A 16,103-nucleotide genomic window follows, 5' to 3' on the forward strand; every position below is an offset into this window, starting at 1 on the left:
CCTCTCGGACCTCACCCATGCATACCTCACTTATGCTAACCCTGATTTGTATCCTGTTGCTATATTACACCTGCAATTCTAAGCACAGTACTTTCTGAGAGTTCTGTGAGTCCTTCCAGCCAATTATCAAGACTCAAAGGAGTTCTAGGATCCAGCAGGTGAAAGTAATGGTGTCCTATGAACTCCCAAGCTTGCCTGCTGGCATCCTGAAGCAGCAGCCAGCAGGTAGAAGTAAGGGCATTGTGTGGGCTCCTCAGCTTGGGGTTAACTTCTGCCTATCTGGCAGTCAGAAGAATGGTGTCCTTTTATCTTGTGAGATGTGAACCATCTCCTGGTGGCTAGGGTCAAGGAGGGAAGTGTCATGTGAGTGGCTGACTGAGAAGTGGAAAAGTGAGGATTTTTAATATCCTCATAGTTGGGAATAGAACAGTGGGATTCTCAGGTTTCCACAAGACACAGTTGGCACGTGAAGACTGATTTATTCTCCTCCTGACAGCAGTATTTTCTCTGGTCCTCCTATCTTTCCAACTTTCACATTCCAATTCCCAGTAATTATCATTGTTACGTTCGATTAATTTCAGACTGAAGCAGTCTGTAACAGATATTCAATTTCCCCATCTTTGCATTTGTGGTTGGTGCAGAGGAAAACTAAAATCTTCAAAACAGGTCTGATAAACAACATCGTGATACATGGAGAAGTTGAGTTTCTCAGGTTTTTCATTCTTGCTGTTATTGGGTATCGTCGAGTCGGTTCCGACCCATAGCGACCCTATGCACAACAGAACGAAACACTGCCTGGTCCTGCACCATCCTTACAGTCCTTGTTATGCTTGAGCTCATTGTTGCGGCCACTGTGTCAATCCACCTTATTGAGGGTCTTCCTCTTTTCCGCTGACGCTGTACTCTGCTAAGCATGATGTCCTTCTCCAGGGACTGATCCCTCCTGACAACATGTCCAAAGTATATAAGACGCAGTCTCGCTACCCTTGCCTCTGAGGAGCATTCTGGCTGTATTTCCTCTAAGATAGGTTTGTTCGCTCTTTTGGCAGTCCATGGTATATTCAATATTCTTCGCCAACACCACAATTCAAAGGTGTCAATTCTTCGGTCTTCCTTATTCATTGTCCAGCTTTCACACGCATATGATGTGATTGAAAATACCATGGCTTGGGTCAGGCACACCTTAGTCTTCAAGGTGACATCTTTGCTCTTCAACACTTTGAAGAGGTCCTTTGCAGCAGATTTATCCCATGCAATGTGTCTTTTGATTTCTTGACTGCTGTTTCCACGGCTGTTGATTGTGGATCCAAGTAAAATGAAATCCTTCACAACTTCAAACTTTTCTCTGTTTATCATGATCTTGCTCACTGGTCCAGTTGTAAGGGTTTTTGTTTTCTTTATGTTGAGGTGCAATCCACACGGACGGCTGTGGTCTTTGATCTTCGTTAGTAACTGCTTCAAGTCCTCTTCACTTTCAGCAAGCAAGGTTGTGTCATCTGCATAACGCAGGTTGTTAATGAATCGTCCTCCAATCCTGATGCCCCGTTCTCCTTCATATAGTCCAGCTTCTTGGATTATGTGCTCAGCATACAGATTGAACAGGTATGGTGAAAGAATAAAACCCTGATGCACACCTTTCCTGGCTTTAAGCCAATCAGTACCCCCTTGTTCTGTCTGAACAACCGCCTCTTGATTTATGTATCTATCTACTTGGATCAAAAGTCAAAGCCCATGGTAGAAACAGTCAAGAAATCAAATGATGTACTGCATTCGGCAATCTGCTGCACAAGAACTCTTTAAAATTTTAAAAAGCAAAGATATCACTTTGATGGCTAAAGTGCACAAGACTCAAGCTATGATCTTCTCAATCACCTCAAGCCAAATCAAACCCATTGCTGTCCAGTCAAATCTGACTCATACTGACCCTACAGGACAGAGTGGAACTGCCCCACAGGGTTTCCGAGACTGTAAATCTTCACAGAAGCAGACTGCCACATCTTTCTCCTGCAGAGCAGCTAGAGGGTTCAAACTGCCGATCTTTTAGTTAGCAGTTGAGTACTTAACCACTGTGTCACCAGGGCTCCTTCAATTGCCTCAGCTGCATGCAAAAGTTGGATAATGATGGCTCCTGGACAGCCCTTTAACTCAGTATTGAAGTCACTCCTGAGGTTCACCCTTCAGTCAAGGATTAGACGGAGACAGGCCCATAAAACAAAATGAAACTAAATGGGCACGCTAGCCTAGGTGCAAAGAAGAGAGGGAAGGATGGGACGGGAAAGCTGGTAATGGGGAACCCAAGATTGAGAAGGACAAAGTGTTGACACGTCATGGGGGTTGGCAACCAATGTCACAAAACAATATGTATGTTAATTGTTTTAATTAAAAACTAATTTGCTCTGTAAACCCTCACCTAAAGCACAATAAAAATATACATTTAAAAAAAAAGTTGAATAATGAAAAAAGAAGACAGAAAAATTGATGTGTTTGAACTGTGGTACTGGCAAAAAATACTGCATATACCCTGGACGGCCAAAGGAATGAGTAATCAGTCTTAGAAGAAACACAACCAGAATGTTGCTGAGAAGTAAGGACGGCGAGACTCTGACTCACTTACTTTGGACTCACCTTCAGGAAAGAGCAACGGACATCATGTTTGGTAAAGCAGAGGGTCAGTGAAAATAAGGGAATGAGATGGATTGGCTCAATTGCCACAACAACGGACTAAAACATGTTGACGATCGTGAAGACAGTACAGAACCAGGCAATGTTTTATTCTATTATACCTAAGGTATCCATGAGTTGAAGGTGGCTCAATGGCAAATCACAGTAATTGGTACTCTCACAGAACTATACTAGGCTGGCAGGATAGGAGTACCTGGCTCTTCTCCAGATGTAACTTTCTACAGATGGAGCCTGAGTCTTGCTAATATGGCCAGGTGACAGAGGCTATCTGTGACTTGCCTCAGCTGTGAAGAGTCTGACCTGGCAAGAGTCCCACACTAGTGGCGGGATGCAAATTGAAACCCTGTCCAAGAAATATGGCATTGACATGCTTGCCACAGAACCATGTACAAAGGAGGTGGCAGGATCACAAAGACAGGAGCTTGGGGAACACTCCTGCCTTTCTCAACCCACAGGGAAAATCCACCCTAAGAATCCCCTCTGCTAGGTTTCTAATGGCTAAAGTGAAACATGCTGCCTCATTAGCCTACTGAAGCCAGTCGAGTTCAACAGGAATGAGGCTGCCTGCTGAAGACTGACCACCACGACTCAGTGCTACCCAAGCAGTGATAACGACGCCACACAATTATTCAACAACTAACTAATACTTTAGGGTGCTGGAGTAGTACTGGTGAGTAGTCCTGGGGCCCTGCCTTCAAACTAAATCTCTTAAACACAGACAAGAGCATATACAATAGAATGTGACGGGCTCTGGAACAGTCAGTTGGAGGAAGGAACCAGCCCCGCGGCCCAAGGGGACTGATAAATTCCAATGGAGAGCTCAGCCAGAGCTTCTCAAAGGATATGACACCTGAGCTCTAACTAGAGGTAAGTGCTTTAAAGGGTACTTTCACATGCATCACAATTGTGACTTTTCACCCTAACAAGCCAACAGGAACTTCTCTTTTTCATAGTTTCAGCTCAAATGCCAGACCATACGGAGGCCTTCCCTGTCTAACCCACTTAAAGTAACCTACCCGAACCCACCATGACTCTCTCCCTTTGTCATCGTCATTAGGTACCATCAAGTTGGTTCCAACTCATAGCAACCCCTATGTACAACAGAACAAAACACTGCCCAGTCTGGTGCCATCCTCACAATCATTGCTATGTTTGAGCCCATTGCTGCAGCCACTGTGTCAACCCATCTTGTTGAGGGTCTTCCTCTCTTTTGGTGATGCTCTACTTTGCTAAGCATGATGTCCCTCTCCAGGGACTGGTCCCTCTTGGTAACATGTCCAAAGTACATGAGATGAAGTCTTACCATCCTCACTTCCAAGGAGCACTCTAGCTATACTTCTTCCAACGTAGGCTTGTTGATTCTTCTGGCATTCCATGGTACACATTTCAATATTCTTTGCCAAAACCATAATTTAAAACCATCTTTAACTGAATTCTTCTTTAGCCTTCCTTATTTGTTGTCCAGCTTTTGCATGCATATGAGGCAACTGAACATATCATGGCTTGGGTCAGATACACCTTAGTCCTCAAAGTGACATCTTGCTTTTCCACATTTTAAAGAAGTCTTTTGCAGCAGATTTGCCTAACGCAATACGTTGTTTGACTTCTTGACCGCTGCTTCCACGGGCACTGATTGTGGATCCAAGTAGAACAAAACCCTGGAAAACTTTGCTATTTTCTCCCTTTATCATGATGTTGCTTATTGGTCCAGCTGTGAGAATTTGTTTCCTTTATGTTGAGGTGTAACCCATACCAAAGGCTGCAGTCTTTGATCTTCATTACTAAGTCCTTGAGGTCCTCTTTCCTTTCAGCAAACAAGTTTGTGTCATCTGCACCAAACCTGATGCTGCATTCTTCTTCATATAGTCCAGCTTCTTGGGTTATTTGCTCAGCATACAGATTGAATAAGTATGGTGAAAGGACACAGCCCTGACACACACCTTTAAGTGTTCTGGAGTTTCCATTCATCACAATGTTACCCATAATTTATCATTCACGTAGTTGAATGTTGTTGGGTAGTCAATAAAACACAGGAAAACATATTTCTGGTATTTTTTGCTTTCAGCCAAGATAAATCTGACATTAGCAGTGATATCTCCCATTCCACTTCCTCTTTTTAATCTGGCTTAAATTTCTGACATTTCCCTGTCGATGTACTTCTGCAACCATTTTTTAATTATCTTCAGCAAAATTTTATTTGTGTGTGATGTTAACGATGTTGTTTGATAATCTCCACATTCTGTGGAATGGGCTACAAATATGGATTATCTTTCTTTGGGATGGGCACAAATATGGATCTCTTCCAGTTGGCTGGCCAGGAAGCTGTCTTCCAAATTATGTGATAGACGAGTTAGCACTTCTGGCGCTGCATCCCGTATGCAGACACATCTCAGTTTTTATTCCGTCAATTCTGAGAGCCTTTTTTTTTCACCAATGCCTTCAGTGCAGCTTGGACTTCTTTCAATTCCATCAGTTTTTGATCATAACTACCTCCTGAATTGGTTGAAGGTTGACCAATTCTTTTTGGTAAAGTGACTCTGTGTATTCCTTCCATCTTCTTTTGATGCTTCCTGCATTGTTCAGTATTTTGCCCAAAGAATTCTTCAGAACTGCAACTCAAGGCTTGAATTTTTCCTTCAGTTCTTTTAGCTTGAGAAATGTTGAGCATGCTCTTCCCTTTTGGTTTTCTAACTCCAGGTCTTTGCATCTGTCATTAGAATACTTTGTCTTCTCAGTTGCCCCTTGAAATCTTCTGTTCAGCTCATTTGCATCATCATTTCTTCCATTTGCTTTAGCTACTCTACGTTCAAAAGTGGTTTCAGAGTCTCTTCTGACATAAACTTTGGTCTTTTCTTTCTTTCCTTTTTAATGACCTTTTGCTTTCTTCATGTATCATGTCCATGATATCATCCCAAATTCAGGTGGGTTATACTCAAGGTCATGTTTTGGTTCTCGTGGACTTGTTTCAATCTTCTTTAACTTCAACGTAAGTTTGCATATGAGCAATTAATGGTCTGTTCTGCAGTCAGTCCACAGCGTGTTCTGACTGATGATACTGAGCTTTTCCATTGTCTCTTTCCACAAAGGTAGTCAATTTGATTCCTGTGTTTTCCACCTGGTGAGGTCCAAGTGTGTAACTGCCATTTATGCTGTTGAAAAGAGGTATTTTCAATGAGTAATTCATTAGCCTTGCAAAATTCTATTACACAATCTCCAGCATTATTTCTATCACCAAGGCCATATATTTCAACTACCAATCCTTCTTCCTTGTTTCCAACTTTTGCATTCCAATCATCAGCAATTATTAATGCATCTTGATTGGATGTTCAGTCAATTGCAGACTGTGAAAGTTGGTAAAAATCTTCAATTTCTTCATCTTTGGCCTTAGTGGTTGGTGCGTAAATTTGAATTAATAGTTGTGTTAACTGGTCTTCCTTATAGGTGTATGGATTTTAATGTATCACTGACAGCACGATACTTCTCGAAATATTCTTTTTCACAACGAATGCAATGCCACTCCTCTTTGTCATTCCCAGCATAGCAGACCTTTAGACTGTCTGATTCAAAATGGCCAACACCAGTCCATTTCACCTCACTAATGACATCGATGTTTACGTGTTCCATTTCATTTTTGACGACGCCCAATTTTTCTACATTCATACTTCACACATTCTACATTTTAATTATTTACGGATGTTTACAGCTGTTTTTTTTTTTTTGAGTTGTGCCACAACAGCAAATGAAGATATGAAAACTTTACTTCACCCACGTCATTAAAGTCAACTCTACTTTGAGAAGGCAGTTCTTCCCCAGTTGTATTCTGAGTGCCTTCCAACCTGAGGGGCTTATCTTCCTGCACCATATCAGATAATGTTCTGCTGCTATTCACAGGGTTTTCTCTGCCCAATTTTTTCAGAAGTAGACCACCAAGTCCTTCTCCCTAGTCTTTCTTAGTCTGGAAGTTCCGCTGAAACCTGTCCACCACGGGTTACCCTGCTGGCATTTGAAATACCAGTGCATAGCTTCCAGCATCAGAGCAGCACACAAGCCACCACAGTATGACAAACTGACAGACATGTGGCGGTCTCTCCCTTCACCAGGTTTTATTGTCTTTATGGTACCTATTAAGTGATATCAGCTGACTGCTTCACTGTTTGTCCCCTCCCTAGGAACCGCCCCACTGGCTTCACGAGAGGGAGGGCATCTTGTTCAAAGCTGTGTTCCCAGCACCGGGCAAACAGAAGGCACCCAACAACTTATTAAGTGAATATACAATGCAATTACTGTTTTCCAGATGAGGTTCCTGTGTCCTGGCAAGGTGAGCGCCCTCCCCAGATGGTCCAGCTCTGAGTCCTGCGCTCCCACTATGGCTTTCCTGATGGCTCTGATTCAACCTCCAGTCCAGCTCCAGAGCAGGCACCCATGTCCCCACAGGGTCTGCTATGCAGTATCTGGGCAGCAGAGATAAATGGTGGTGCACAAGTTCCCCCTTGGAGCTCCTGCACAGCCTGCACTGCACACACAGACCCTGGCCTGTCACCACCACCACGTCCATACCTTCTCGAGCCGCAGGACATTCTGGATTAAGAAGCGATACGCATTGTACCAAGGGAGCAGTACGTCCTTCAGCACATCGCGCACACCCTCCTCCTTAAAGCGAAGGTTTTCTGCTCTCACCACAGGGGAGTTCATCAGATATAATCTGGAAGAGGGAAAAAATTACACACAAAAGGTACAAAGATATAAACCAAGCATTATTACTTGGTACATCCTTAAGCATGCAAGACTAAAATTGGCATTTCTTTCTACACGGGGAGAAAATCATTAATACGGCTCTTCTAATGGTCAACTTAAAACTCAAAAAGCTCTTACTTTGTGTAAGAGGCTAGCAAATTAGAAAAGGGTGTATATAATGCCACACCAAAACATGACACTAGATCAACGTAATGTACAATTCCTGTGCCAGTCTCACTGCAGGCAGTATAGGAACTGCAAGGGTCAAAGCAGACCTGGGCATCCCAAAGAGCCCATCTCCTCACTCACACACACAACAATTTTACGTCTGCAATGTGCTAGACACGGGGGATTCACAAGCAGAGAAGGCACACATGCTCTTCCTTCACAGAGCTCGGAGCCTGACACAGGGAACTGTTGAGGTGGGGACGAGGGATGCTACTGGCATCTGTGAACAGAGGCCAGAAAGGCTGCTACGCATCCTATAGGACAGCCCCACACGAAGAACTGTAGAGCCAAATCGTCAACAGTCCTGGGGGAGAGCCCTGGTCTTGCAGATAACTGGGAGTCACAGCACAGCCCCACTAAGTGCTCCTGGGTAGCACAGGTAATGGGTGAGTGTGTCTAGCCACAAACTCATAACCCCAGGCCTTAGTTTCCCTGTCTATGAAATGCATATGCTGAACAATATCTCTTTGGTCCCTTTTAACTCTAATACTGTGTGATTTCAAGATCACAACTATTTCAAATGGTGGCTCTAATTTCTCTACGAAACTTCTTAATATTCAATTTTATTTGCTTTAGCATAAATCTCATATGGCTCTTCTAAGGAATAAGTACAAAATTAAAATAAATGGATGAAAAAGAATTATAACACCAATAAGACTGGAAGCCTAGAGAGGAACTGAAGTAGAGGCAACCAGCAACTAGTCTAGGGAACACCTGAACCTTTCAACCAAATCAAGCATAGGTCCTCTTCCTCAAAAAGACTGTGAGGTTTTAAATGTCTTCATTATTTAGAAAACTACTTTTGGGGTTTTAAAATCAACAACCACACCAATGTAATTCCTTATAAAAGGGATACATTAGGTTAAAAAAGCTAATTATAAACCAAAGGCAGTGAATGTTACTAACGAAACAAAAAATGCTGACATTAATAAATACAACGCAAAGCACTGTTTTTTACCTGAGGGCATCGGCACCATATTTATGGATGACTGAAACTGGATCTGGATAATTCTTTTTTCGTTTGCTCATTTTCTGGCCATCACTTGAAAAACAAAAGGGAGATTACACTATCAGTTTATTTTTGTACGTGGTTATAGATTATTTGCAAATAAGAACACACAAATGCAAATGGAAAAGAATAACTCACTTAGATACAAACTCGTGTTAGGATAAAACAATAAGGTTTTTTGTTAATATCTGTAAGCTTCTTGAATACTGTAATAAGTCAACGGGGAAGCTCTTAGGTAGACTGAAGCAGGAAGATGTTATAGTGAAACAGTTAAAAACACAGGCTTGGCAAGGGATAAACAAAATGTGGTATACACGTACAGTAAAATTTATACAGCCATAAAGAGAAATGAAGTCCTGATACATGCTACAATATGGATGAACCCTAAAAACATTATGCTGAGTGAAATAAGTCAGCCGCAAAATGATACAGTATGACCTCGCGTATATGAAACAGGCAAATGTACAGAGACCAAAGCTTATTAGTTGTCAACAGGAGCGGGAGGAAGGGTGGAGGGTAGTCATTGGTTAGGGGGCGCTGCAGGAGTTTCTCTCAATGGTGGCGGGATCATTCGGAAAAGGACAGTGGTAATGGTTGCACAACATGATGAACAAAATGTCACTGATTGTACATGTAAAACCTATTCACTTGGCAAGTGTTCCGTTATATGTATTTTTAGCCGCCCTCGTCCCCCCCAAAAATACAGGCTTGGCATTTGTGCCAGAGAAATAAAAACTAATTCTCACAAAAATCTGTATGTGATCATTCATAGTGGCTTTATTCACAATCGCCAAACACTCACACAACCAAGATGTCCTTCAGCAAGTGAATGGTTAAACAAACAGTGGTACATCCGCATCACGGAATACTACTTAGCAATAAAGAGGAAAGAACTATTGATACACACAACAACTCAGAATCTATCTCCAGAGAATTATGCTGGGCAAAAAAAAAAAAAAAAAAAAAAACCTCAAAGTTACATACCGTAACGATTCCATTTACATACGAACATTTTTGAGATGACAAAATTACAGAGAAGGAAAACAGATTAGTGGGATGAGGGATAGAGGGGTGCAAGGAGGTAGGTGTGGTTATAAAAAGGCAACAAGAGGGATCCTCGTGGTGTTGGAACTGTTCTGTATCTTGATCAGGCTAGTGGATATGGAGACCTACCTGTGTGATAAAATTCTATGCAACTAAATATATAAAAGCAAATGAGTACGAGTAACACTGGGGAAATCTGAATAAGATCAATGTGGTGAACTGTATCAAAACCTGGTTGTGATGTTGTACTACAGTTTAGTACAATGTTACCACTGGGGAGAAACGGGCAAAACCTACAAGGGTTTGTATTATCAATACAAAACCTACAAGGGTGTGTGTTATTTCTTATAACTGCATGTGAATCTAAAATTATCTCAATAAAATTATCAATTAAGGGAGAAAAAGCACAGTCTGTACAGTCAGGCTGCTGTTTTCAGATCCCGGATTTACCATTTATTTGGTTCTGCGACCTTCGGCAAATTATTTTTCTGTGTCTCAAATTCCTCAAATGTCACAGGGGATAATTACACCACCCAGCTCAAATGACTGTGAGTCTAAATGAACTAATACATGTAAATGCTCACAACAGGGCCTGGCAAAGAGTAAGTATGCACTAAATGTCAGCTATCCTACTTCTCTTCCTCACACTACTTATACTGAACGGGGCAGCTGTGTGGGTAAACACTTTTTTTTTAATCTATTTTTGTTTTTATTTTTAACAACTAGAGGTAACAAAAGTAAAGGGAATAGGGAAAACGGCTGAGGGAAAATTAGGCTCAGCTGTAATATGAGAAAATGGGAAGTAGGGCTCAATGCGAGAAGCAGTTTCAGGCGAGGGGAAGGGCGGGATCTGGGTGGGAGTGTCTGAGTCAAGACTGCCTGTGGCACTCCCAGCTCCAATCCTGAGGCGCTCATGGTCTCCTGTACCCACAGCTTCCTCATATGATAAAGGGAGGACATAAAAATCTATATTAAAGGACCAATATACAGACTAAATAAAATCTACAAAAGTACCTTAAAACTGCTAAGTGATAGACAAATGTTATTTTACTACTAGCAGGTAGAATCATGGTAAAGACGTAAAGCCTAAAAGTATTCACTTTCTCCTCCATTTAGCTTAGCTCTCAATCTATCACTTCTCCTATGTGGAGACAGAAAGCTAAGGATGAAGAAATGAACACTAGTTTCACTGAAACTCCTGGGGTTTCAAGAAAAAGGAAGAGTAGCAAGTATAAGGCTATAGGAGATTAAAAGGGTAAGAACTGAGCTGGACATTCCTAAATTCCTCTTCAGAAAAAAGGAAACTGTGATCAGGCCCTTGCAGAACCTGGCTGCTTTGAAAAGCAACTATTCCTGGGAGCAGAAAACAAAGGCATCAGGAGCTGCACTAGCCCAACGCGCAAGAGGAGGCCACCTACCTAGCTAGGACGAGCCCATTTACAATCACATTCTTGAAAGCTGGTTGTCCAAAGAGAGCTGTGGCCAGCACCAGTAGGGTGTAAAACCTGAAATAACAAAACAGTTTGATAAAAACAGAAAAGGATTCCAAGCATAGGAAAAAACTATATTTGCTTATAGGACTGAATTTCAATTTTTTGATAAGTTTACTTTTTAGCAATCAATTTAAAAAATAGTTCTTAATCCTGGTTACACACTTGAATCATCTAGGGAGTGCTGAAATATTACTGATGCACAGGCCCCACCCCAGACCAATCCAAGCAGTCTCTGGGCCAGGGGCCGAGCACGAGTATTTATTTTTGTTAAAGAGCCAGGGCTGAGAACCACTAAGCTAGATAAAGACTGGGGTGATATACTAACCCCTCCTTGCTACCTCCCGGATAGCTGAAGAGCACCTGAAAGTGCCATCCTCCTGTCCTCTCTAGAGCCACGTTAGAGGGCCACAGGGAGGATGACTGGCTGAGAAATCAAAAATATGTGTCACATCCGGCACAAGGTCACACTGGACAGATAATCTGACAACAAAAGAAACAAAAGGGCATTCCTATCCAAGAGGTAAACTACACAAACCAAGAAAAGGTTTTTACTTTATCAGATGATATGTACCTCATATTTCCTAGTTAGCTTGTTCCCTGAGGGCCTTTATCATATCCTTGCAGGCTGTTCCAGAAAGTGATACTCTTGTGCTGCCCTGGACCTGATTTTGTGCCCCAGGAACACTGAGGACATGAACTGCTGAGGATGGACATCAGAACCCATGCCTAACATCTGTGATGGACCAGGCATGCCTTCCAGTTACAGAGGAGGACCAAGGAGACACCCAGTGCCTAGTTTAACCAGCTCAAGTCCGAGGGAATACAGAAGGAAGGCAGCATGGCCAAGGGGACCCACAGTGAGGATCTTAAAAGACCGTCGGGGCCAGGGAAACCCTGGTGGCATGGTGGTTAAGTGCTACAGCTGCTACCCAAGAGGTCGGCAGTCCGAATTCGCTAGGCGCTCCTTGGAAACTCTATGGGGCAGTTCTACTCTGTCCTGTAGGGTCGCTATGAGTCAGAATCGACTTGATGGCAGCAGGTTGGGTAGGTCAGGGTCAGCCAAACAAGCTTACTGAGAAGTCATCTGACCCTCCCTAAAATCAGCTATTCCTATAGATAGATTTGAAACTGAAAAAAGACCGAAGGCTTTGAGAGTGCAATTACGTTTCTCACATAGCACTTTCCAAACATTAAGGCTCCAATTCACTCAGTTTGTGATGACCACAAGTTGTAAAGGCAGAAAATGACACCAACATTCATTAAACACACTCCTGCAGAAACATTACTAATGAAAGTATGACTATAATCTAGACCAGAAACGCTCATCTGATAAAGAGAAGGTAACTCATTTTTTCCCAGCTAAGAGGATGAGGGGACTATATTAAATAAAGCACCACATAAAACCAATACCAAAATCCTCCTCTCCATGTGATTATTTTTTTAATCTGCAATTTTTAGGATGATAATTTATAAGGCAAATTTCCATATAGCCTCAAAATTTCTAGCACCCAACCCAACATCCTGCACATAAATACTAAAAAAATGAGTATATCATTTGAAGTAAATAAGCAAAGTATATACATTGTTTTATATCACTTAAATTTCCAGTATAATTAACCTCTATATTCCAAAACATAAGTAAAATAATTCAAATTGTAAAACTATAGACCTACTGTTGTGAGAGACTCCTTCTCAAAAGACCCTTTAATGTCTGTGCTGTGGTGATAGGGGCAGAGGGTAGGGGCAGAGCCTGTTGAGCTGATTCCAACTTATAGTGACCCTATACTATAGGCTGGAGCTCTGGTACAGCAGTGATTAAAAGTTTGGCTGCTAACCAAAAAGGTCGGCAGCTTGAATCTACCAGCCACACATTGGAAACCCTATGGGGCAGTTTACTCTGTCCTTTGAACAGCTATGAGTTAGAATCGACTCAACGGTAACAGGTTTTTATACTATAGGCCAAAGTAGAACTGCTGCATAAGGTTTCCAAGAAGCGTCTGGTGGATTCGAACTGCTGACCTTTAGTTAGCAGCTGAGCTTGTAACCACTGTGCCACCAGTGCCCCTCACCATTTCCCCAGCATCCAGCAATACATGGTAGGCGCTCAGTAAAATCCTACCTAAATAAACACTTGATGAAAGAATAAGGAACTTACCATCCTCTGGTTTGGTCAATGCCTTCAGCAATGAAGTCTGCAGGAAAAACATCCTCAAACTCCTTCTTGTTTTCAAACGGATAATGGACTTGTGCATAAGGCATGCTGCCACTTTCAAACCAACAATCAAACACCTCAGAGATTCGGTGCAATGATCCCTTCCCGCAACGCGAAGGAATAGTCAGATGGTCAATGCTAATAAGTAAAAAATTAGTGATTTCTATTAATTTTAAGTACAACAGAATTTGCCGTTTAATTGCAAATAAGGCATAAAGCCCTGAAACGTTATCACATGCATATACAAATGGACATATCAGCAGGTATCAAAAGGCTTTCAGAGAGTACTATGAGTTCTTGGTCTGAAAGGTCATTTGTCAAAGTCATGGAATGAGCAGCCATTTGACATTTAAGTCAAGGATTGTTGTTAGCTGTAATCAAATGGGCCCGTGATTCATGGCCACCCCACGCACAAAGAAACACAATGCTGCCTGGTCCTGAGCCATCCCCACAAGCTGCTGCTGACTGGCCACTGTGATCGACTGCCTGATTTTCAGAAATAGTTCACTTGACCCTTTCGTCTCACTATGTCTTTGTCTGGAAACTCTGCTGAAATCTGTTCAGCATCATAGCGACATGCACATCTCCATGAACATGAAGTATATTGGCCAGGAATGGAACCCAGGTTTCCCACATGGAAGGCAGGAATTCTACAATTGCTCTCAAGTCAAGGACAGAGGTCACATTCATTATCTCAATGTAAAGTGAGTTAGCAACAGAGTAATTCAGTAAACTTGTAATTTCTACATGTGACCTGCTACAGAGACCAAATCTTAACAGGCGAGGAGCTAGCCCGAATGCTGACTGAACTGAGGGAATCAAACACATTCAGAAACTGACCTCTCTCTGTGGAGATCTGAGACCTTTGTTCCTGTCAGCTCTTCAAGTTCTGCCACTGATCCAATGCATACTACCTGTCAAAAACAAAGTTAAAAGACAGGAGCTCCTCAGAGCCAAACTTCTGACACTGAGAGTTAATTTATGTAGCATTCATGAGTGGTGGAATAAAAGCATAAGCTAATAAAACAACACTAGAAAGTTTTAAAAAAAAGAAAAGAGCCCTGTTGGCACAGTAGTTAAGAGCTCAGCTGCTAACCAACAGGTCAGCAGTTTGGATCCACCAGCCACTCCTTGGAAACCCTAGGGGACGGTTCTGCTCTGTCCTATAAGGCAGCTGTGAGTTGGAATCGACTGGAAGGGAGGGCAACAGGCTATTTATGTTTAGATAACCTTGATTTTCTAAAAGAGTTAATTAACATGTCAACCTGGGCTAGTGATCTGACATCATCAGCTGTCATCATCAGCTTGGCATACCTCTTCTGAAAGACTAAAGATAACTTTTTGAAAAGGCAAGTACTGACTTCATTATTTTATTTACCTACTTTTTTATACTGGAGTAGGTCCCTATACAGAGAGGATTTTCTTTTATTTTAAATCTTCATACCCATCAATTCAGTAAGTTTATGCAAATCTCTACTAAAAAGAATCAGCCTAAGTGATACACCTTATGCTCCTATCCTAAGGTGTCTGAGGCTCTTGCTGGCACTTGAATATGGCTCTTAAATACGAAATCTTTCCAAGTCAAAGCTAAAACTAAATTATGATGCGTGGACAAGTTCAAAATAATCAGACTAGATTACAAGATGCTAGGACTCTATCCCAGTAAGGAGGCTGATATGTGCGGCCAGGTAGAGCACTTAGAACAAAGGGCATCATCTGGAGGGACTGTGCCAAAGGAGCTGCTACGGCAATCCAAGGCCTCTTTCTCTGCCCTTCCTGTTCCATCCTGAAAAGACTTAAAATGTCCTTCTTCCCACCCTTGATGAGTCTACTGAACTATTATTTTTCGGGTCTGTAAGAGAGACTCACCAAGGCCCCTAGGGCTCCGTTCCTGGATCCCCACGCCTTCACCTCATCACTGCTCTAATGGTCTGAGTATATGTGTGTGTGTGTAAATATATGCATATTTCACCTGATTTTACAAATTAAAGGTTTGCAGTGCTTTACTGAACTTTTTTTTTTTTTCAAGTTTTGCTTTTTCCCTATCTATAAAATCAGTTTAACATGCTATGAATTTAGTGCAGGGGTCAGGAATCTCTGCTGCACTATTCATCAATAATGCACAACATAAGTAAGATCTGAGCAACACATGAAAAAAAAAATTTAATGTGAGAGCTTCTCTGAGAAAAACACAAATTGCATTCTTGACTTTTACGTTGAGGGTAATTTCTAAAAGTACATTGAATTAAAGTAAAAATAAATGGAAACAACAACAAAAACAAAAAAAAAACCCAAAACATTCTTATTCTGTCATGATTATAGGAATGAATAAAGAGGGAAAAAACAGATGATGTAACAAAGGAGCAAAGAAAAAGGAAATCATATCCTTTTACCCTATATTTAGATGGCACAGAGAAAGTACTTCAGCAAAAACAAAATCAAGGACATAACTTGCGACCTCACCTCTTGGAAGTCATCACTGACCCACAGTGGAATAGGGGTGCCCCAGTATCTATTTCTGGAAATTGCCCAGTCATGTGCATCTTTTAGCCAATTTCCAAATCGCTTCTCTCTCACAAACTCTGGGACCCTGCAATAAATAAATCAGATAATCAATTCTGTAAGAACATTAATGAGTCAAAACTGTACGTTACACCCACATAAGCCTACGAATATTTGTAGGCCAAAAGTCTGCATTCCT

At 41.8% G+C, this 16,103-nt stretch overlaps 1 protein-coding gene across 3 annotated transcripts in view; it reads right to left on the reverse strand.

Moving 5' to 3' along the window:
• Nucleotides 1-16,103, reverse strand: part of IARS1 (isoleucyl-tRNA synthetase 1) — a 119,252-nt gene that overhangs the window by 45,373 nt on the left and 57,776 nt on the right. For all 3 annotated transcript variants that reach the window (XM_049896102.1, XM_049896101.1, XM_049896103.1), the window contains exons 14-19: nt 15,866-15,992; nt 14,243-14,316; nt 13,346-13,540; nt 11,116-11,202; nt 8,603-8,686; nt 7,240-7,384 (exon numbers count right to left, since the gene is read on the reverse strand). In XM_049896102.1, coding sequence (XP_049752059.1) covers nt 7,240-7,384; nt 8,603-8,686; nt 11,116-11,202; nt 13,346-13,540; nt 14,243-14,316; nt 15,866-15,992 — 712 coding nt within the window. The remainder of the gene's footprint in view (nt 1-7,239; nt 7,385-8,602; nt 8,687-11,115; nt 11,203-13,345; nt 13,541-14,242; nt 14,317-15,865; nt 15,993-16,103) is intronic.

This window comes from Elephas maximus, chromosome 9, assembly GCF_024166365.1.
Source record: "Elephas maximus indicus isolate mEleMax1 chromosome 9, mEleMax1 primary haplotype, whole genome shotgun sequence".
Taxonomy (NCBI): Eukaryota; Metazoa; Chordata; class Mammalia; order Proboscidea; family Elephantidae; genus Elephas; species Elephas maximus.